General features: G+C 42.1%; 2 protein-coding genes across 2 annotated transcripts in view; one reads left to right on the top strand and one right to left on the bottom strand.

Moving 5' to 3' along the window:
* The window catches only part of LOC145392909 (nucleoredoxin-like), a 164,016-nt gene extending 160,671 nt beyond the window's left edge, over positions 1-3,345 (bottom strand). The window contains exon 1 of the mRNA XM_080267196.1: positions 3,209-3,345. Within this exon, the coding sequence (XP_080123322.1) occupies positions 3,209-3,345 (137 nt within the window). The remainder of the gene's footprint in view (positions 1-3,208) is intronic.
* Positions 3,346-17,439: 14,094 nt separating this feature from the next.
* Positions 17,440-22,287, top strand: LOC145392907 (sulfotransferase 1C4-like). The gene is made up of 7 exons (XM_080267195.1): positions 17,440-17,657; positions 18,196-18,341; positions 18,911-19,115; positions 20,259-20,385; positions 20,760-20,926; positions 21,172-21,292; positions 22,141-22,287. Exons 1-7 carry the CDS (start codon positions 17,490-17,492, stop codon positions 22,248-22,250), a joined length of 1,044 nt encoding a protein of 347 aa, XP_080123321.1. The 5' UTR covers positions 17,440-17,489; the 3' UTR covers positions 22,251-22,287.
* Positions 22,288-24,136: the final 1,849 nt, after the last annotated feature.

Below are 24,136 nucleotides of genomic sequence, written 5' to 3'. Positions count from 1 at the left end.
CACCTATTTATCTATCTATCTTCCCATCTATCTCCTTCCTTCTCTCTTTTTCCTCTCTCCTCTCCATCAACTTTTCCTCGCTGTCCTTCTGATTTCCCTCTCTTCTCTCAACTCTTCCTCCTTTCCCTCCCTCCCACCTTCTCTCCCATCTTCCCCATTCCTCCCTCCCTCCCCACCATCTCCCCACTCCTCCCTCCCCTCCCCACCATCTCCCCCTTCCTCCCTTCCTCCTTCTCTCCAATCTCCCCAATTCTACGCTCTCCCTCCTTCTTTCCTATCTCCTACACGCCTTCCTCTCTTCCCCTCTTCCATCCATCTCTCCCATCTCCCTCATTCCTCCCTCCCCTCCCCACCATCTCCCCACAAACACAATCAACTCCCAGACCAACTTTTTACCAGACTCTTATCCAAACTTTCTCGAAAAAAAAATATCTGATAAAAATAGTAATGAGAGAGGAAGGTTGCTGGACCGAGTAGTAAGTAGATGAGGGACGTGTGTGTGTGTGTGTGTGTGTGTGTGTGTGTGTGTGTGTGTGTGTGTGTGTGTGTGTGTGTGTGTGTGTGTGTGTGTGTGTGTGTGTGTGTGTGTGTGTGTGTGTGTGTGAGAGAGAGAGAGAGAGAGAGAGAGAGAGAGAGAGCTCACTGCCTGGAATGCGTAATAAGGGGAAACGTGCCTAAGTGATTAATGGGTCCCGTGCCTACTGCATTCCATCATAACACGACTTTTCCATCTCTCTCTCTCTCTCTCTCTCACACACACACACACACACACACACACACACACACACAAAACCACCTCTATTCCCATGCATTTAAAAGCCCAAACTAATCCATTTTCTCCGCCACACCAAGACATGCAATACTCGTGACAACAAACACTTATGCGGTGGCGTGTGAGTTTCTGATGGGGGGATGGGGAAGAATGGTAGGGAGGGAGGGTCTGTCAGTTGGTGGGGATGGGTGAAGGTAGCGGGGGAAAGATGAAGGGGAAGTGGGTTGATCAGAGATGTGTGGTGGGGTGAGTGTTTTAATATCAAGGTGTGTTTATGTGGGGAACTGTGAGTGTGGGTGTGGGTGGGTGTGGGTGTGGGTGTAGGTGTGTGTGTGCGTGTGTGGGTGGGAGAAGGTAGAAGAGGTTGTTGAAGTGTAGAGTGAATGGTAAAAAAGTGTGTCATTGTGAATGTTTAAGTGTGCCCTGGGGTAAGACAGAAGGGTGTGTGTGAAAGAAGTGTAGTATTGTAGGCCATCTTAGTGTGAGTGTGGTGGTGACGTAGAGATGGGGTGTGGTACGGTAATGAAGTGCGGTGGAGTGGAGTTAAATGTGGTACCGCGGCAAGGTGTGATGAAATGTGGTGGTGTGGCGTGGTGATGACATGGAGGCACGGTATGTCTGCGTGATGGATGTGTGACGAGGTTTGTGTGAGGTGAGGCTATATATAAACTGGTGACGACAGGTGATAATGATGTGTGGTGATGAGGTATGTGATGAGATACCGTATGTGGTGATGAGGTATGTGGTGATGTGATGAGGTATGTGGTGATATGTGATGAGGTATGTGGTGATGAGGTATGTGTGGTGATGTGGCATGCTGGTGTTGTAAAAATAAAGGGGGGGGGGTGGAAGGAGGGGTGTTGTGATGAAAGGTGAAGTGAAACCGTAAGCAGCTAGTGGTGATGAGATGTGGTAACAGGATATGATGATGAGGTAAGCTAGTGTGGTGAAAAAGAGGTGTGGGTGTGGGTGGGGAGGTGTGTTGATTGAGATGTGACGTAAGATAACAAGGTGTGGAGGAGAGAAGTGGTTAGGTATGACGGGAGGGGTGATCAGTGTGGACAAAGGGGAGAATACTAACCATCACCATCATCATCACCACCATCACTCAATTTCCAACTATTGAAATACGATAAATAGGACCCCAAAACAGAAAAATGAAACTCCAAAATTGCCAGACTGATAAAGGAAACACAACCATCAGACCGACTCACTAAAACGGGTCAGGCTACATCTCTAACACTCGCCATTCAACGCTTTCAAGTTCCCTGTTCCCTCCCACATGCCCTGCCATCCACACTAATAAGCCTCACCTGAGCATCATTATATACTTGTTACCTGTCCATCTCCCGTCCCGTGCCGGTGGATGATGAGTTTTAGGACTGACGAGGAATTATGATTAGGTGAAAGCTCCAGGGATCATTTTAACTCGTCTTAAACGCAGAAGATATGACCAGAGAACACTAAGCTTACTAAGATTATTACAAGTTACCGGGAGAAGGAATATAAGCCACCGTAACAACAAAAAATAACAAGATAACACCAGCATAAAGGCAACTCGGCAAAAATACATAGACAAGAAGCAACTTAAAGAAATGAAAAAGAAACAATTTACAATGAAGCCATCCACTCTATTGGCTATGAATGAAGAAGGTTACAATACCGTAGCTAATACAGTATCAACCTATCAATAATGTACCCGAAACCAATTTCAAAAAATCAAGACAGGAGGAGGAGGAGGAGGAGGAGGAAAGAGTGAGGGACATGGTGACGGAAAACAGTATACAGGGAAGGGCAGTGTGGTAGAACGATCGTCAATGAGTAGGGATGGAAATACTGGGAGGTTTCAGAGAGAGAGAGAGAGAGAGAGAGAGAGAGTGTGTGTGTGTGTGTGTGTGTGTGTGTGTGTGTGTGTGTGTGTGTGTGTGTGTGTGTGTGTTAAACTGACCACACAAGCCTCCAAGTGCTTATTAGGAGGGCCGTTCTTCCCTTAATACCCGGTATTAATAGACTTAATTCTCTAATTACAAAGGTTTGTGAGCAAGTTACCGGGCCAAAACAGAGCGCTCTCCCCCACCCACCAGACCCACCAGACTGGCCACTGACGCACAGAAAAATATACTGGTAATGACGCAAACTATAAACTGAGACATTTTTATTTTTAGATGAACTGAAGGGAAAAAAAAAAAATCCATACACCAAATTACAGGCGTCTTGCTTAACCCTTTACCTGCCACCTGTATACCTGGGAGGGAGTTCAAGGAGATTTTTTGAGTTGCATAAAATTTCCTGATGGTACAAGAAGCTAGAGTAAAATAAAAGAGGTTATTAAATGAGTAAATGGGTTAAATCAGTGTAGAGAAATCCTATCAGGGCCACACACCTATCGCCCTATCTATCTATCTATCTATTTATCTATCTTTCTATCTACCTCACCTGCAGGGGGCACACCAATGGGCGGCGAAGTACAGGCCCAGGATCCTATCAGGGCCACACACCTGGCTGAGTTGCACCTGGCCATTCTTTCCCATCACCTCCTCCCCTATGCTCTTCAGTAAGGACGGGTGCGCCATTGTTTTCTCTGCCTTTTCCAATTATTCCGTCTCAGCAACACTTACACATAGCACTTAACGCCACTTGAACACTTTATCTGGCTGGAATTTATACTGTGGCTCACGTAACTTCCCTGCGCACTTTAATACTGTGACACTTTAATCAGCTGGACTCAATACTGTGATACCTGGAACTAAATTGGTACTTAGATTGTGGCACTTAAATTTCATGCACTTTTTTCACCTCCACACACTTTTAATTCCCGTGGGTTATACTTAAATACACTCAAATTTTCTGTATCTTTAACCACAATGCACTTTCTTGTACTTTAGCACTTTCACTGGAATGACTTGTTCTTTCCACTTCAATACTTACATTAGTTACACTTTTCTATCTATCTTCAGGTTTGTTTCTGCACTTAACACTTCGACACACACTGCTTAGGTTACAAGTTGGATTACCCCTGCACTTATCACCCGTAAAGACACAATATTAGTTGCAGATACAGTAATTTCAGCGCTGACACAATTAGACGTCTTTCTGCATTTAATATTCCACACTTAACACCTTTGAACACTTAAGTTGCTACGTGCACTTTACTTTTGCACAATGTCGTATAAAAAGGGATAAAGAAAGGTTTATTTTAGTCACATTTCAACTTCAAGAACGACAAACAAATTCCCAGGCGAGCTTACATTGCCTTTGACTGTGCCGGGCGGTGTTTGGGAGGCAGTCTTTACTCTCCTACCTCCCCTCCCCCCTGACCCCCCCAAAACATCTTTCGTCCCCTCGGAGTACCTCGTTTATTTTTCATATCAATTACCTTCTTATTTATTAATCTATTTTTATTAATATTTGTATTATAATTCTTATTACCACTACTACTGTTGCTATTATTATTATTATTATTATTATGTTTTATTACTATTATTATTATTTATTATTATTATTATTATTATTATTATTATTATTACCATTATTCCTATTATGCTTTTTGTGCTAGACGTCATTTTTTCCACATAGCTACCGACCTTTCCTAACCTTAGAGAAATGGCCTAAAAATTACAATATATTAGGTTAAAAATATCATCCTCGGTGCGAAGGGGTTAAACAGGCAGTAGCCAGTGTTTACCAGCTTTGTCTTGATCCACGTAGCGCCCCCTGTGACGCTGCACCATCTTTTGTCTTGTAAGGTTCCTAATTAATCGCGCCTCGCCACTTATGTCATTAACCCAGGCCACTTCTGAGGGGCTTTTCATCTTCTCACGTACACCTTTCCAACCCCCTCCCCCTCTCCTCCCCTCCTCCTTCTCCCCTTGCTATCCCAACCCCCACCCTCCCCTTCTCCTCCCCTCACCATCCCATTTTCAGGCTCTTTTCCTCTCCACTGTCTCCTTTCTTCCTTCTTTCCGACACCTCCTTCCCTCTCCCCTCCTCTTCAGGCTCTTCTCTACTTACATCTATCTCCTTCCTTCCAACACCTCCTTCCCTCTCCCTTCACCATCCCATCTTCTATTTTTTCCTTCTCCTCTTCCTTATTTCCTCATATTTTCCTTTCCACTTTCCCCCAGCATCACATCTTCTGGCTCTATTTTTCCTTTCTTCTCCCATTCGTTTCCTTCCTTCCTTCCCCTTTTTTCCATTTTCCCTCCTTTCTTTTCTTTCCATCACATTCCTTCTTTCCTTTCTTTTTTCTTCCCTACTCTCCGACACCACCTCTCCTTCGATTCCTCCTCCTTCCCTCCCATCCACCTCTATTCTCCCTCTCCTTCCTCCCTTTACCATCCTCGTCTCTTTCCCTTTCATCCTCGTCCCCTTTCTCTAACTTTCCTATCTTTCTTGCAGGTCCTTCTCCTTTCCTACATTCCTCTCATTTCCCTATCCTCTCCTCCCTCTTTTCCTTCCTTCACCTTTCTTACCTCTTGACTTTCCTTCTCGACCTCTCTTCCTTGACTTCCCTTCCATATCCTTCCAAGCCTTTCTCCTCCCCTCCCCTCCTTACTTCGCCTCGTCCCCCATTCCCTCCACTCCCCCCCTTCCACTTCATCCACCTGCCCAGTTGCACCTAGGTCTCGCTCTCATCATTTTCAAGTCTCGTTAAATTTTTCTTCCTACGCCTTTGTTCGCAATAAAATCTTGTGTTGGTAGAAAGAAGAAAATTATGGTAGGCTACGAGAGCGAGAGAGAGAGAGAGAGAGAGAGAGACTCCCCCTCCCTCCCTCCTCCTCAACCCTCCTATCTAACTCTCTCCACATCTGTCTAACCTCTTCTGTCCACCTTCTCCCTTCCTCAGACACACCTCATCAATCCCTCTTCTTCATCCAATTTTCTTGACCTCATTTCATTTACCTTCTCTTCCCTCCTTTCAACTTCCAGTCTTCCTCTTCATTTCACTATCTCCTCTCTTCTCTAAAATTCATCTTCCTATCTTCACCACCCTGTTTTGCTTCTCTCATCTCTACCTTCCTCTTACTCCTCTTCCTGTACCTCATCTCTCTTATCACCGTCTTCCCCGTCTTTATCTCAACTTCCTTTTCTACCACTTCCGCCTTCTTCCATGCCCCTTACTCGCCATCACCCTCTTCTCTTAACTTACACCCTCACTTCTTACACTCTCTTCAATTTAGAGTGTGTTTTATTCTCTCTTACCACTCTCCTCCCCTCCACTTACCCTTCTCTCTCTCTCTCTCCTTCTTCCTTTACTTCCTCTCCCTCTTTCCTTTCCTCTCCTACCCTTCTGCCCCTCTCCCTTTACCTCACTACCCCCTTTTCTACCTTGCCTTGCTTCCTCTATACTATTTCTCTCAGTCTAATATTTTTTCCACTTACTTCTCTCCCTTTATCCTTTCCTTTCCTCTCCTCCCTCGATCATTTTCCTCCCTTTTCCTCCATCTTCCTTTTCATTCTCTTCCTCTCGCTCTCTCGTCTGTCTTTCCATATCTGCAACCCTTCCTTTCATCCACCCTTCCCTTCCTCCTTTCATCATACTCGCATTTGTAAGTCAGTCTCTTCTTCCCTGCATCTCTCTCTCTCTTTCTCTCTCTCTCCTTCCTCCCATGCCTTCCCCTTCTTCTCCCCTCCCCCCACCTGTCCCTATCCAATTCCGTCTCCCCTCTATCATGCACTCAGACACGCGCGAACTGAGAGAGAGAGAGAGAGAGAGAGAGCAGGCAATTTACACTTCCGCTAACGAGTGAGAAATATACATATTTCTATAGAGGTTAGCATGTAATCTGGCTAATTTGCTAACTTCAGACGATTTTATTCATCTCTCTCTCTCTCTCTCTCTCTCTCTCTCTCTCACACACACACACACACACACAAACACACACACGGACTCCGGAATAAGGTGTCTCAACTGTTCGTCAACGTTCCATAATTTAACATACAGCAGAGGTTAAAGTTCTCTCTCTCTCTCTCTCTCTCTCTCTCTCTCTCTCTCTCTCTCGCTAGTTCATAAGCCTTACAACAAGCAATTTAATTTTCAAGCATTTCTTTAAAATAATTCAATATTACTTCTAACACTCATCTTTATACAAACTAACACTTCTAACAAGACATATTTTCTATCAATCCTATCTACCTATCTACAGCCAGACGCCTTAATCCCGTGAGGGGTGGCCACAAACAAATCGCCTCCGTGTCACCCTATCCCCCGCCATTTCGCTACCCTTCCCCCAGCTCACATCCCCCCTCTCTCACTAATAATCCAACTAACATATCTAACCAAATTTATCTTTCCTAGTAATTCATTTATTTTGTACTGATCATTATTATCTATTTCCATTTATCTGTAACATTATATATCTTTTTTTTTTTTTTTTTTTTTGCGGTTATCCATTCATTCAGCGGTTTATTTTTTCAGTTACAGATTTATACAGATGTCTCACTTATATTGTAATTTAATTTGCTTTTCCTTCCTCGGTTCATCTTATTTAAAAAAAATCTATTTCTTTAATCTCTTTTTACTACGACAACCTGATTCAGTGATTTATAATAACTCACTTATTCATTAACCTGTTTAACGAAGCTAGAAGGTATTAAATGAGGCTTAACGTAGCATTTAATCATTTACCTGTGCACTTTCATTACGTTATTCATTTCGTCATTTATTCACCTGTTTACCTGTCTCATTCATTACTTCATTAATTTACTCAAGATTATAAATTCAATTAGCGATAATGTATTCACGGCGTTAATCCGGTAATTTATTCACTTAGCGATATACTGAAGCCTTATATATATTTACATTATTATTATTATTATTATTGGTAGTAGTAGTAGTAACAGTAGTAGTGGTATCAGTATTAGTATTAGTATTATGTATTCATTATCATTATTTATACATTAGCCTATTATTATTATTTACTTATTATTATTATTTATTTATACATTATTATCATTATTTACTCAAAATTATCATTATTTATTTATTCATTGTTTTCCAGCACTCAACCCCTTCAATCCGATGACGCGTTTTTCCACCTTCCAAGCCAATCTCCAGGGCCTGTATTCTCGTAGGGTAAGGAGGCTCCGTAGCACATCTTCCTTAGCGATTTATTCCTGGATACGGCTGGTTAATATCCCTTTCTTACGTTATTTATGCAGAGTATAGGGATGTTATAAGGATTTACAAAACACCGAATAGGAGAATAAGGTGTAATAAGCAAAATAAATCGCTTAGGAAATGGTGTTAGGGGCCTTAACCGACGTGAATACGGGCACAAGACGAAGGCAGTTATTTTTAGGAAACATATTAAGTAAACTAATATTTTTAATCCTTCAATGCCAATTAAAATCATGGTAGAAATAAAACATAAATAAAATAAACAGATAAAGATATAAAGAAAAATAAAATCCAGCTATAAATATTCACTTAATTATTTCTTCATGGCTGTATTCTGGGAGTTGGGCTATTAATCTCCCAAAATCCCGCCCATCACCGGCCACTCTGGGCTATGAATTATGCAGAGGCTTGGACCGGATCAGCCTCTCACTGGGATATCAAAATGCGTCGGATTTATCTACTATGCCAAATGGAAATGGTGTGGAAATTCTCTCTCTCTCTCTCTCTCTCTCCAATATTTCTGTTCCCATACTGAAAATAAAGTCGCCTGGCAGTAGAAGTGGTCAAAAAAATCAAATCTGTGCATCTTCGTTTTTGATACAACAATCACTCAAATTACAAGTCATCATCATCATCATAATCACCACAACCACCACCATCATCATCATCACTGGATTCAACGGGTTAGCATCGTATCACTGTCGTCAGCATTAACCGTGCAATTGCAATCATCATCATCACCAGCACCACCACCATCACCATCATCATCACCTACATCATCATCATCATCATCACCTACATCATCAACATCATCATCATCAACGGATTCATGGGGAATTATCCTCTTCCTGTCCTATCAACCTTAAGACGTGCAATTGCAAGGGCAAGGAAAGATATTGCAAACACCAGGTCAATCCGGCACCGATACATATCCGTCACCAAATAATCTTCACCCTGCTCACTTTGGCTATACTCCTTTCACCTTAACTTGGCCCAGTTTTTCGTCCTTTTCACTTCACATACTTCAGTTCGAGAGGTCAATACTGTAGCACTCTTCCCCTTACACAGCACTTATTCGTGACTAGCATCATAATCGTGTTACTCATCTGTTACAACTCAGGATTCAAGAGGGAGGGATGGCAATTCTAGGCCAAGTTAAAGTAAATGGAGTGTAGGTGTACGCGTATTTGCCTTCCCTCCAGCTTGAATATTCAGCTGTAACAAAAGATTAACACTAGTCACGAAGAAGTGCTATGAAATGGATGAAGAACCGTGGCACTCTTTCTCTGCCAATGAGCTACGAGAAATAAGCTGCAAAAGAAGGAATATCTCGGTCTCGTATAAATGAATGTTAGTTAATATGACACTGGTTACATTAAGTTAGGTCACGCTAGGTTAGATTAAGTTACCGTAGGTCAGATTAAACTTACTATAGATTGTTACAGTAGGTCAGGGGAGATTATGCTAAGTTAGGGCGGGTTAGATTAATTACAGTAGCTATCGTTCACTGGGGGCGTCCATTTTTTTTTTTTTGGGGGGAAGGGGGGGCGAGAAGGGGCACAATGCTACACACTGACCCAAACTTTTAATAATCCAAAATTTCACGAGGAGGGGGGGCAGTGGGGGACCTTAGGGGGGCCGACTCCCATGCCCCCTCACCCCCACTGCCACGCCACTGGTACGAATCGACCAGAATGCACATCTTCGAATGCTTTAATTTTTGTATTTATACTTTTTTTTAAAACTCGGAAGCACATGTGTACAATAATATAATGTTATTTTATTTTCCTGGAAGTTACAGATTCTTACCACGTCTCTTGTTCCTCCCAACTTACATAAACAAATATTAGAAAAAAATTAAAGTTATCGCTTCACAAGACTGACAAAAGACGGAGTTATGTTACAAGGGAAGAAAAAATCACGTTAGATATTGCTATGGATGAAGGAAAACTAGAGTGCAGGATCTCCCCATATCATTTGTTTATCTGGCAAAAACAACGTAATCTGAAGTCACGAGTGGAATTGTTTTAGTTTTGCAAAGACAATGAAGGCAGATCGACGTATCCTCATCGCTCGCGTTCGCCCAGCAAAAACAACTCCTTTTTGCGACTGGGGATGGATCGTATGCGCGTTTATGAATTTACGTCACGGGATTCGTCGTAAGTTTGTTTATGAATCCGGTTGCGGCTTCACAAAACACCACCACACATAGCCACCCTACCAACATTGCTTGACTCACTGCATTTCAAACGTTTCTAAATTCGACTTTTTGGCAATACTTTTGGATACTCGAATATATATTTCAAAGTCGGGTATAATATATCTCAAGCACTCACTGACAAACTGATATCACTGGAATAAACACATCAAGTGCTGTTGGTTCCTCGTGTCAATGAGGTCGGCCGGACGACAGGGCACGCAACACACCCACCTCGACAGTCAGGCTCACACTGGCAGACGACGCGGCGTGAGCAAGGATTGCCAATAACGCTAGAATACTGCTAGGTGCACGAAACTCCAATAAAAGCTTGGAATAATCCTAAAAATCCTTTTTACATGTCACTAAAACACCGATACTATATATACTGGGCATCAAAATATCGCGCAGTATACAGATAATGGTATATCTACGTCTAGATTAAAATTGTTAAACTGACAATATTGTTAGGCTGCCGACAGGCTTCAAACACGCTGGAAATAATGTTAAAACTAAAAATAATGCTTGTTAGAAAGCTGATACAAACATATATCAGGCATCGTATTGAAGCATAGGTGTAAATATGACTAGATCCCGTGCTATAAGTGTTAACTTGGCATCTTATGTTAAGAATTGCCAGCTGTAGTAGTATGTTGCTAGGTTCACAAAGCTCCTTAAAGCCCTTTAAATACTGCTGAAAGATATCTTAAATATAGCTAGAAATTTAGAATGTGGCTAAAATTTACACTGGACAGCAAAATTTGGAGTCAAATGCATGTAAATCGTTGCGTTATATTTGGATCTTCTTTTCCGCTAGGGTTGACAAAATCAAAACATTACGATGACGCTAGGTACACAAAAAACAAAAACTGGCCAGGGAAATGCTAGGATGTCTAAAGTATCGCAAAAGCATCAATAACACTCTCTAGAAACCTGACAAATAAAATACTGCTGGCTCTTAAAATTTGGTGCTAAATATATCTTAAATCTCAAAATTTGCTGCCAAAAGCGCTAAACTGGCAACCATGATATTGTTGCCACTCAGATTTCATGGCCAGGATAATGGAAACACCTTATATTTGCGAGTAAGGTTTAATGAGAGGTTTCTGTGGCTCTCAGCGGCTCTTGCGAGGCTGGGCAAGCGTGTTACATACGTGGTTAGTTCCGATGCATTTTGAAAACACGGAGCGGAGGTCTTTCTTGAAGGGAGGAACTCTTACTTGTTACCTTGCTGTTTACAATACTAAAAATGTCTAGTGGTGAAACTTATTATTATTATTATATTATTATTATTATTATTACTATTACTTCTACTAAATGCAAGAAGTCTTTTATACTCTATCACATTAAAACTAACCTTGTTTTGAGAAGAATCATGGGTAGACAGATTATTTTTGAAAGGACTCAAAAACCACAGGAACTAAACAAAAAAGTAGAAAAAGCCTCAGGATCTACGCCTATCCACTTCACGGGAGTTAAGGTAGACAGTCAGCTTCTTCCAAGGCACAATGTTCCCCTAGAATACATCACGCAACAATCGAATGTACAGCAAGGTCCCTAATTGTACTTGAGGGTGAAGAGGGGCAAGGGAGGAGAGAGGATAGTAGGAACGAACCCATTAATAATAATAAAAATAATAAAATAATAATAATAATAATAATAATAATAATAATAATAATAATAACAATGAAAGGTGAACAAGATATTGGCGAAAGTATATTATAAAAAAACAGGAATATTAGAGAAAACGAGATAGATATAAAAGGATAATATAAAAACCCAATAAAAGATAAAAGATAACTGGAGAGCAAGACTGATAAATGGATACTGAAAACCGGCCCAATAAATAATAACTGAGAAAAATAGAGGGATAAAAAGACTATATATATATGCCTGATAGATAAGAGATAGATAACGATAAGGATAAAAGGAAACTGGCCTGATACTAAATACAAAAATCGGTAACGAGAGGTATAAAGGAAAATAAATGGATTAATAATAGGTAAATAGATAACGGGAAAAAAGAGGAAAATAGACTTAATGAATAACAAAGAGTAACAAATAACAAGAGAGAGAAAAGGAAAAATAGATACACCTAATAAATAATAAGAAGATAACTAGATAACAAGAGAGATAAAAAGAGAACAGAGGCCAAATAAATAATAAAGAACAAGAAATGTATAAAATGAAGCATAAATAAATCCAATAAATAATGAATGGAAAATAAGAGGAATAAAGTGGTAATAAACAAGTAAAATAAATAATAAATGGGGAACAAGAGAGAGAGAGAGAGAGAGAGAGAGAGAGAGAGAGAGGCAATAAATATAATGAAAATAAAAAAAATAATGTGGGAAGGACAGGTAAATATAAGCAGACTCGAATGTATATCTGAATGATTTATTTGTTTATACGGACCGCCCTTATTTAGTCCGTGCCGGGCGAGAGACGGAGGGGAGGGGGAGAGAGACGGAGGGAAAAAGATGAGGGGGAGGGTAGGAGGGAGGACAGGAGAGGAAGGGAGGTTTGAGAGGGGACTGAGGAAACATGAGGATGGGGAAAGAAAGGGAGAGAAATATCAGGTGTAAGGAGGGGGAAGGTGAGCGGGAGAGGTAGAGAGAAATTGGAGGGAAGGAGAGGAAAAGGGGGAGAAGAGGGTGAGGGATGGGAAGGGACAAGGGGAAGGAAGGGGAAAGCTGGAAAGGGGGAGGGAAGAGACGGGAAGGAGGTAGAGGGACAGGAGGAGGAGGTGGAGGGATGGAATGGGGGAAGGAGGGAGAGGAAAAGATAGAGGGAGGGAGAAGGATGGAAGAGGAGGAGGAGGAGGAGGGAGGGTAGGGGGACATAATTCACCTCCCTAACCATGACAGGGTGACAGGGGTGGAAGAAGAAGGGGAGGAGGGGGATGGGGAAGGGTTGGGAGAAGGGGAAGGGGAGGGGGAGGAGGGGGATATGGGAAGGGTGGGGTGAAGGGGAAGGGGAGGGGGAGGAGGGGGGTGTCTGGCCTTAAAGGGGTAACCCACAACTCACACGCATTATTATACATCTCCATAAAGATCAGATTTTTACTTCAGACCAAATTTTAAGACCAGGCTGACACACGGACCCCACTGGCTGACGTGGAGAGAGAGAGAGAGAGAGAGAGAGAGTTTCCCGAACCCCTTCAGGAAAGTTTTAGCTTCTCGTTTATAACTATTACCATCATCACTAAGTGCGCTCTCTTTACCTATTCTACGCACAGTTATAGCAACAAACTCTCTAAACAGTATTCGGTAAATGACTGTCGATTCGGTACTTTATTGCACCCAACTAAATCTACGCCACTGTTTACTTATATATGTATTGTCAAACGTTTCTCCCTGGATTGTAGCTTTGCAGTTACGACAAAGAGTGAGTCCAAGCTCTTCTATCGTCACTTACTTCCTATTATTCCTAAAGGTGTGAAAGATGGAAAAATAAAATAGCTTGCCTTAAAAAATCAGGGTTTCTTTGATACTGTTCTTATAGAAAACAAGAAGTTTAATGGGAAACATAATTATTTTTACTAAACTTGAGGTAAAGTGAGAGGGAAGGACAGTCGCCATGAAGCGCTTAGCCGCGGTGATCACCTCTATAATGTAGGCCTTGACCATACGACGGGTATTTCTGCCATTATCCTTCGATTCTCAAATATATTTACGAATGATTGTCGTAACGTCATTCGGTTTTTCAAGAACAAGAGGCAAGAAGTCAGTCGGTGCCATCCTTTTCTTCTCCCAGCAAAAGTATATATGTTAATCTACTATTATATTACTCGTTATCAGGATTCTTTTTCCCAGGACGAATATGTGGTATGGAAATCCCCTGTACTCTCCTTTGTCCTTCGTGGGAAAACATACCATAGTTACAGCAGGCCCTGGTCGTCAGTAGGCCTATATTTGAGTCTCACCCTACGGATACGAGGGTCCCGCCTCATCCAGGACCGAGAGGCACAAACGCACGATCAATTCCCAGCCGTAACTCTGGCTGTGAATTGCAGGAAGGACGAGAAGACTGTCAAAACTTCCTGTCCCCTCTTCTAACTTCAAAACAGGAGTACCAGAAGCGGGAGGGGGACGGGGGGCCGAGGGGGGATATAAGCCCCCTGAATTTTTAGTAGGGGTGGCATTTTTTTTCCCATCTCATCGTGAACCTATTACAAATATCCTAGGGAGTACGAACAACAAATCTGACTACATATGTTGCAGTCTTTAATATTTCACAAACACACGATTAAAGTATATTATAATCTATCCACTTGAAATAAATAACGATGATGTATTAACTTTTAGAATAATTACTATTTCTATGGCCAAAAAACTGAAAATATAGAAGGATGATAGTACTGTAGCCTAATTACTTTCTGTGCCCACCTCACGCCTCGCTTCCTTGGGTAACTCCTTCCAAGACGATACCGCATGGCAGAAGAACCTCCAGTAGTCCTTGTTGAAATAGGTCTATGCATTTCTCATACCATAATCTCTCTCTCTCTCTCTCTCTCTCTGTTAGGACTCCATATTATAATTACAAATCATAATAGATAGATAGATAAGTAGACAGACAGAAAGACAGATGGAAGCAGGAAGTCGGATGATGAGAAGGTACTGTGTCTGCAAGAATCGAGCAATGCTAAACATGCTTACACACTCTTAACTCAAGGAATGCTTTATAGGCACACGACAGCGCCTCGTGACCATACACACATACACACATACTCACACACATGAAAAAAAAATAAAAAGAATAGTAAATATCTGCTAACTACAATTACTGTGATACGATGGATAGATAGACAGATAAATAGACAGACAGAGATACAGATAGATAAACAGACAGACAGAATGACATTTAATTGCATCGATCAGTACTGCAAGATAGATTAGTTACATGACAATGAAGAGACTGATAAAAATGGAGAGAGAGAGAGAGAGAGAGAGAGAGAGAGAGAGAGAGAGAGAGAGAGAAAATGAACCTGCCTAGCGTTTGAGATAAAAGGCGAGACAAAAAAAAAAAAAAATCAGCATGACTCTCAGTCGTAAGAGTTGAGAGTCAGAGTGAGACAGCATCATCCTGTTGAGATAGCCTTGAGCGGACATTGTATCTCTCTCTCTCTCTCTCTCTCTCTCTCTCATCCTAAGTTCACTCTATCTCACTCTCACTTAAGTCCTTCCTAATTTCCTTAATCACTTCACGTCATGAGAGAGAGAGAGAGAGAGAGAGAGAGAGAGAGAGAGAAAGAGAAACACATTAACAGTGAAAAAAAAAAAAAACAGCAACAAACACTGAAACAAAACAGTCGAGTAAAAAGTGAAAGTTGTTCCGTAAGCTACCCAGGTGAACGACAGTTTCAGAATGAGCGTTACTAAGTTCGTATTTTTTCGTAAGACAAATATTTCTGAATGCATAGTGTACTTCATATCTTGCATAAAATTCCTTCTTTTTGTTATACTGAAAAAAATCTATAAGGATGAAAGTACAGGAGGGTTTATAGGAGAATATTTTCAAAACTTTCGTCCCGTGTTTCAAAATGGAAAGACGGAAAAAAAGTAGGGATGTTTCCAACGGAGACTGGATATGGTGCAACTCTCTCTCTCTCTCTCTCTCTCTCTCTCTCTCTCTCTCTCTCTCTCTCAGATGGTGCAAGAAACAGGCGATAACTGCAGGAAGGAAAAAAAAACGAAAATTATATTAAAAAAACATTAAAATATAGAGGCTTTGATGCAACAGAACTACACACACACACACACACACACACAGGAGTAAACACCGAGCAGGAAAAGACACACACACACACACACACACACACACACAAGCAGGTCTGACAAAGGGATATTACTAGTCAGTGTGAGTCAAGCTGGGAGAGAGGTTGACCCGCTGTGCTACTAGCTGTGAGTATTGGTTTGAAAGATAGAGAGAGTGAGAGAGAGTTATTTCCCTTGTGGAGTCCAAACTTACAAAGCCTGTATGCTGTTGAGAGAGAGAGAGGGGGGCTATTTTCTTTACAAATTGGAGCCCATTATCTTGTTTTTCAATTCTCTTTCTCTTTCTGTGCTGTTATAATCCCACGTAATTCAATATTTTGGAAGAAAATTAAATATACATATGAAGATGGAAATGTGAGAAGGAGACAATTTCGAGTTAAGGTTCTTTATAATATTTTCTATTTTTCGGCTTCCTCTCTCTCTTTCTCTCTCTCTCTCTCTCTCTGTAGAATGTCCTCCCTCTCTCTCTCTCTCTCTCTCTCTCTCTGTAGAATGTTTTTTGTGTTATATTTCATGTGATGCAATATAAAAATGAAAATAAAATTAAATTCTGCCTGAGAAACGGATCCAAAACTTCGAGTGTTCAAAAGTGCAATCGTATTTCATAATCTATAAAAAAAAAAAAAAAAGAAAATAATGTGTTTTTGCTTGTGTACGTAGAGTTGTAGAAAACTGACAATTTTCCTACTTTCGTGCGCTCTCTCTCTCTCTCTCTCTGATTACGAAAGGTAGGATGCTGAGAGTTTTCCTACTTTCGTGCTCTCTCTCTCTCTCTCTCTCTCTCTCTCTCTCTCTCTCTCTCTCATATATTGAAATAGAACTCCTGAAGTGATTTAAAAAAAAATATATATATATAAGTGTATGTGATTTTTCTTATAAGAGTAAAGTAGAAATTCGATGTTTGGACCGTGTGTTATGGAATTCCTATTTTTGTTTCTAATTTTTATCTTTCTTGATTTTGGATGATGATGATGATGATGATGGTAGTGGTGGTGGAGATGGTAATAGTGGCAGAGGTGGTAATGGTGGTGGTGGTGATGATGATCGTGGTGATGGTTGTTGTGGTGGTGGTGGTGGTGGTGATGATCGTGGTGATGGTTGTTGTGGTTGTGGTGGTGGTGGTGATGATGATGATGACTGTTTCTGGATCTTGCTTAATCACATCTCTTTGGAGGGAATTTAGATTAGAATGATGATGATGATGATGATTACCAACTTAATAACGTATAAGAAGTTACAGGTAAGGATAGAATGACCAACTGATCCACTTAAAAAAAACTCACATATCACTAGAGAAAGCAAGCTAGACTGATTAACTGATAGACTAACTGATAAAACAATACCTGGGAAAAGACAGACAAAATTCTTATCAATTCCTTATCGTAACTAAGACATTTTTTTTTCTAAGAAAGGCAACGAGACTGGCTTCATCCTTTCCACAACACTTTTTCGTGACTAGCGCCATATTTCCAGTGTTATTCTTTTCCTCCAACTAATCATTCAAGATGGAGAGAGGCAATCTTAGGCCAGGTCGGTGTGAAAATGAGTCTAGCATTTCTTTTTGCAGGAAGGAGTGACAGGCTTCATATCTCCCAGGAAAATAATTAAGACAGGACGAACGAGATGCGACTTGCGAGTGGTCACGTGGCGGAGGCGCTGACGGGGGAGGAGGAGGCACAGCAGAAGAGGGATTTTGGGGGGTACAGCGCAGGATTAGTTCGCCTCACGCCCGGCAGGTGGCTCTTCCCCGCGGCCTACACCAAGTTCGCCGACGCCTTATACAACTTCCAGGTACGGAACTTCCCTAAATTCCTGTATTTTCTTTATATCCTGTCTACTTGCAGATCAAGTTCCGTGTTCCGTGCTGTTTGTTCCGCCTGTTTTAATTCCTAGGCTTCTTTACTTTCCTCCGCCCCTGTTTGTTTGTCAACAGGATATCTCAAAAAGTTATGGGTGGATTTCAATGATATTTTGTGGATACGTGGGTCATGGGCCAGGGAAGAGTTGATTAAATTTTGGTGGCGATCTGAGTTGATTGGTATAGACACTGGAGGAGGTATGCGCTCTCTGAGTGTTGTCTAGTAACTTCTTGGATTTATTTCAAGATTTTTCTCTTGTTTTTTCTTTTAATTTTAACTCTCTCTCTCTCTCTCTCTCTCTCTCTCTCTCTCTCTCTCTCTCTCTCAGCGTCTTTCCACTCCCTTTCCTTTCCCTCTCTCCATTTTCTGTTTTTCCCTTGTTCCAAACCACCTCTCTTCCTCTCTATTTATACCTGTCTGTAAATAGGTGTCTATCTGTATCTATCTACCTTCTATCTATCTATCTACAGTTCCGTGCTGATGACCTGCTTCTGATGACGTACCCCAAGTGCGGAACAACGTGGGTACAGGAGCTGGTGTGGACGCTACGGAACAACCCTGGTCTCAGTCACCCAATGGCCCACCTCAACCCCAATGTCAGGGCCCCCTTCATCGAGTGAGTGTACATCAGGAACGTACACACACACACACACACACACACACACACACACACACACAGGATTCTATTTAAACTCACAGAATAACTATGAGGGAATGATGTGAGTGTTAATGTGTAATATGCAAAACAAATAGCCAAAGGACAAGTGTTACGAGGTTTTCCATTGTCCGCATTCTCGTCGGGTAAGGAAGCTCCCTAAGACTTTTTTCCTAAGCGACTTATTTTTCTTATCACACTTTACAGTCCTTGTCCGTAGTACATAAAGCATTCTAATATCGCCATACTCTGCACAAATAACGTACAAAAGGATATTAACCAGCCATATCCAAAAATAAACGACTTAGGAGGGGGTGTTAGGGAGCTACTTAACCAAAGAGAACTGGGGCGTATAACATCTTAAAATCCAGAAATAAACCACTCAGGAAGAATTGTTAGGGGGTACATGTCATTTTAATTCTTCCAGCGCTGACATGCAAGAACAGGGGCTTATAGCATCTTAAAATCCAAAAATAAACCACTTAGGAAGAAGTGTTAGGGGGCACAAGTCATCTTAATTCTTCTTGCAGGTGTGACATGCTTATCGACTACGAGACGCTGCCCCAGGTGGCCGAATCCAACGAGTTCATGGAAGGGTTTAAGAAGCTGTGTCCAGACGCCGACCCGAAGGAAGGCATGTTCTTGAAGCTGTCTGAGTGTGCCCAGGACCCTCGCACCCTCAAGACGCACCTGCCCTTCTCCCTCCTTCCACCTGACCTCCTTGAGACGGCTAAGGTGTGTCTGGCGTGTGTCTTAGGGTTGAAATCGTCAGCAAAGAAGGATCCCAAGAGTCTCTCCCTTACTGCAATATCGATCTAGATAACAAAGATAACATTTTAAATAATATCACCACAAAGCATGTCATATTTTAGCCTTCGCGTAAGATTATTTCGAAGTCTTGCGTAACTTTGGTTGATGAGAAGCGCAGTAGTAGTAGTAGTAGCAGTTGTTCCCTAGGCAGTCTGCCCGAACAGCCCCGAGTCCCTTAGGAAGGCCATGGCCGAGACCGGGCTTTCCCACAGAGCTCTCAAAGAGTGTATGTTGTGTTGTTGGCGTAGGTGATTGTGTGTAATGCAGCCTTCCATAATGTGCTTAATAGTATGGGGTGCTGTGTTGCATCCTAGACTGGCATCAGCGACGGAGTCATCCAGCCTCTTCTGGTAGCTTAAGAGGGCTGGATGGTGCCCACATCTCAGCCTGGCCAGGTGGACCCTGTCCTCAGGTGGAAGATAGGATTCAGAAGGGTGGATGTCAGGAGGCCGTGCATGCAGCTGTGTGTTGTCTTTAAGTGACTGAATGGAGCGGCGAGTGATCTGAGTGTGCATATGTTTCTGGAAGCTGGTCTGAGGTGGGCGACAGGGGAGAGATGACAGTATTTGTGTACGGTATCGTGTGCTGGATGTTGTTTTGATGTTCGTTGGTGTGGGTGGATGTGCTGCCATGTAATATAGTGGATGTTGTGGGGTTTTGGAGGCTGCAGCAAGAAACCGGGTGCCTCTCACGTTTAGGTGATCCTTGACTTTGAGGACTTTGGTTTCTTGATGTAGGTGAGAAGCGCAGTTTGTGGGTTTTGCGTACTCAGGCGCCGCGTGACTCCGCCCCATTTGTCAAAATTTATAAAGGTTCACTTTTATTCCCACCCAGTCTTTAGTCTACCGTGTACTGTACCTCACACAAATGCTTCCCTGTGATCAGAGGGAAAATGGGTGATAAATTGTAATCTTCGTGACTTCGAGATGAAAATATGGTGTGATTTATGTAGTTTTCTCTGTTCTTAGGCGTTTGTGTGTGTGTGTGTGTGTGTAAATGCCCCTTGTGCCTGTGTGTACGTTACCCCTCATCCCTGTGTGCACATTAACTCCCCATGTACGTCTTCAGGTTGTGTACGTAGCGCGAGAGCCCAAGGACGTGGTCGTCTCCTACCACCACCACTCTCGTCTCCTCAAAGCTCACGACTACAGGGGGTCGTTAGGGCAATTTCTGCAGTACTTCCTTGACGACGACTGTGAGTACCGTGAGAGAGAGAGAGAGAGAGGCGACTTCAATGGGAGATAAGATTACGATAAGAAAGAGGAAATTACAGAGTCTAGGGATTTTACACTCCAGGTTTCAGGGTCCCCCCAAAAATAAATAAATAAATAAATGCTAAGTTTCATAGTCAAAATTACGGATAAATGACAAGTTCCAAGGTTTTAAATAGGGAACAATAATAATAATAATAATAATAATCAATCAATCAATCAATCACTTACCATCTATCTATCCATCAGTTCAATTATATCACTCAGTCTCAGTCTATCTATCCATCTATCTAGCCATCTGTTCACTTATATCACTCAGTCTCAGTCTATCTATCCATCTATCTATCCATCTCCCCAGTGTTATACTCCCCATGCGGGCTACACCTGAAGGAGGCGGTGGAAAGGCGCTGTCACCCCAACCTCCACTTCGTTTTCTATGAAGACCTCAAAACAAACAACATGGCGGAAATTAGAAAGTTAAATGATTTTCTAGGAACTGAATTGACGGAAGAGCAGCTGCGGAAGGTATGTGTATTTTTATTATTTATTTATTTTGTAGGATAATGATCTCTGAAATTTATTTATGGTGAGATGAAGCGATTTTTTTTATTTTTTAAAGGGAGTAAAGCTGTGGCATGTTTATCTGTTATTCTCTTTCTCTCTCTCTCTCTCTCTCTCTCTGTCACGTAGTCTATCTGTCTATCCATCCATCTACCTACCAATAAATCTATCTACCTATCTATCTATCTGTCTATCTGTCTCCCCTACAGATAGCCACGTACACGACCTTCTCCGAGATGAAGGCACGAGCAGAAAAGTACGACAACCCTAAGGACGACCCCTTCCTGAACCAAGGGGTCGTGGACGCTGACGGAGGCTTCTTCAGGAAAGGTGGGTCGTGGGGGGGTGGATGTGGATGTGAATGTTAGGTGGATGTAAGTGGATACTGACGGAGGCTTCTTCAGGAGAGGTGGGTCGTGGAGGGGTGGATGTGATTGTTGGGTGGATGTGGATGTGGATGTTGGGTGGTTGTGGTGGATGTGGATTTGGATGTTGGGTGGATGTGGATGTAGATGTTGGATGAATGTGGATGTGGATGCTGGGTGGATGTAGATGTGGATGTTGGGTGGATGTGGATGTTGGGTGGATGTAGATGTGGATGTGGATGTTGGGTGGATGTACGTGGATGCTGACGGAGGGTTCTATAGGGCAGGTGGGTGGTGGGATGTGTGTGTATGGTAAGAGTGGATGTGGATGTGGCTGAGGTGTGGATGTGGATGCTGGGTGGATGCTGACGTGGGTACCTACAGGAGAGGTGGATGATGGAGTGGATGTGGAAGGTGAGAGGCTGAGTGGATGTTGGGAGTGGATGTGGAAGGTAAGAGAGGCTGAGTGGATGTTGGGAGTGGATGTGGAAGGTGAGAGAGGCTGAGTGGATGTTGGGAGTGGATGTGGAAGGTGAGAGAGGCTGAGTGGATGTTGGGAGTGGATGTGTGGATACAGACGGAGGATTTTATAGGAAAGATGGAAGGTGGAGGGGTGGAAGTGGATGCTGAGTGGATTGTGACAGGAGGTAGGAAAGGTGGATGTAGGTAAAGATATAACTTCTTTTCCATCATCATCATCATCATCATCATCATCATCTTCCTTTTCTTTTTCATCTTCATCTTTTTCTTTGCTTCTTCATCAATGTCTTCTTTTTCATCATCATCATCATCATCATCATCTTCTTGTTTTAGGTGAGGCTGGGAGCTGGAAGGAGAGGCTGAGTCCGGACCAGAAGGACCAAATAGACCAGTGGACCAAGAAACACATCACGCCCCTCGGTCTACCCTACCCTAGGTCCTGAGACTGAGACCACACCAAAGAAGGGAAAATAATAAACAAAATCGGTCCATAAACAAACAAACAATTGGTCTTCGGTCTTTGTTTGGATTTTATTGTTTTTTCTCTGAGTCTGAGACCGTGCCAGCTGGTGTGGGTGTACCAGGGTGTAACAGGCATAATAAATCGCTATGAAAAAGGTGTTACGAAGCCCAGAGCCACTTAAAATTGGTCTTTCTGAAATAAACTTGGAATAAACAGCACTCCATTTTCTTTACTTAAAATCTCAGGGTTTTACAGAAATAATTGGGTATAACTTAACATACACAGGAAAACCGGTACACGCGTCAGCCATCTTTGTTTTGCCTATTTCCTGACCGCAATTACCGTACACATAGCCTACATAAATACACATACACACATACGTACACAAATTCATACATGCGCCAGTCTTTTTTCCTGCCTATTCCTGATCGCAATTTACCGTGCACATATACATACACATACACAGACACACATATAGAGTACATACAGAGACATACACATACACATACAGATGAATACATACAGTACATGCGTCAGGTTTTTTTTTTTTTTTTTTTTTCTTCCTGACCGCGATTACCGTACACACACACACACACACATACGAGCACCGTAATTATTGGTGACTAAGGATGAGATTAACTCCTTTACTACGAGAGGCGACGGTAACGAGGTGCCTACGCGTGGTGGTACTGTGAGCCTTGGGTGGAGCATGTGCGTTGTCCACCCAGGCGCTAAACCTCCTCTTATTTCCCTACACCTCGCCGTGGGGAAGGAACCTGGCGAGGCGCTGTTACCACGAAGGCGCGCTACTTCCCTACACGGTCCATGTACTGTACCGGTAGGATGACCTCACAAATGCAATTACTTACGTGTGGTCAATGGGTCTGCTCAGCCAAACAGACAGGTAGAAGGTATAAGTTTTGTAAGACATTAAATTGAAATGGTTAATGGAGACGATTTTTATTTCTACATTATCAGAGGTAATTCAAACAAAAATAAATCGTCTTGAAATAGTAGGAATAAGTGACCTCGTAATAAAGGGTCAAAGGTCATCATAGAGGTTAATTACAGGTAACGAGTGCTGTGTCGTCTTGTGGGAACTGAAATATGAGAAGAAAAAAAAAAAGGGACAGTGAAATGGTGTGTGTGTGTGTGTGTGTGTGTGTGTGTGTGTGTGTGTGTTCTTTCATGATAGTTCTGCCTCACTGAACCCTAAGCATGAGAGAGAAAAAAAAGAAAAAAAGAAACAGGAAATGGTAAAGAAAGAGAAAGAACTAGAGCAATTGGGGAAAAAAATCACTATTTCTTTAACATCATCATCATCATCATCATCATCAACATTCTCTTCCTCTTATCTCCTTTCATCCTCCTCCTCCTTCACTTCCTCATCATCATCACCATCATCTTCCTCTTCCTCCTCCTCATCATCAACATCATCTTCCTCTAATTTCCTTGCGCCCTCCTCCTCCTTCTCTTCCTCCTCTTCCTCTTCCTCCTCCTCCTCCTCGTCACCTTATTACCTACATACTGAATCCGATAATAGGGTAGACCAAGGTAAAAAAAAAAAAAAATGGCCTCTTGTTTTTTTTCTTTTCGTCTGGGAGAAAAATAGTACCCGTGAGATTTTTTTACGGCGGCTGTTTTGGGTGTGGTGGTGGCTATTTTTTCTATCGTTATTTACCTTTCTCTTGTTTTCACACATACATAAGCTCTGTGAGTGGATCAGGCGCACGTACACACACACACACATACACACACGTACACACACACACACACACACACAGACGAGTATATGTATGTATGTACTCGTATGTATTGACGTATCTATCTATCTATCTATCTACTTCTCTCTCTGTCTCTCTTTCT

This window comes from Coenobita brevimanus, chromosome 23, assembly GCF_032717465.1.
Source record: "Coenobita brevimanus isolate Jiangsu-jjx chromosome 23, ASM3271746v2, whole genome shotgun sequence".
In the NCBI taxonomy this organism is placed as follows: domain Eukaryota; kingdom Metazoa; phylum Arthropoda; class Malacostraca; order Decapoda; family Coenobitidae; genus Coenobita; species Coenobita brevimanus.
The sequence above is the reverse complement of the archived record's forward strand: the minus strand, read 5'-3'. Positions and strand labels throughout refer to the sequence as shown.

Excerpts from the sequence above, each read along its gene's own strand:
- LOC145392907 (XM_080267195.1), top strand. The coding sequence starts at position 17,490 with ATGCGACTTGCGAGTGGTCACGTGGCGGAGGCGCTGACGGGGGAGGAG. Across the intron at positions 17,658-18,195 it reads ACGCCTTATACAACTTCCAG|TTCCGTGCTGATGACCTGCT; the intron begins GTACGGAACTTC and ends ATCTATCTACAG. Across the intron at positions 19,116-20,258 it reads ACCTCCTTGAGACGGCTAAG|GTTGTGTACGTAGCGCGAGA; the intron begins GTGTGTCTGGCG and ends GTACGTCTTCAG.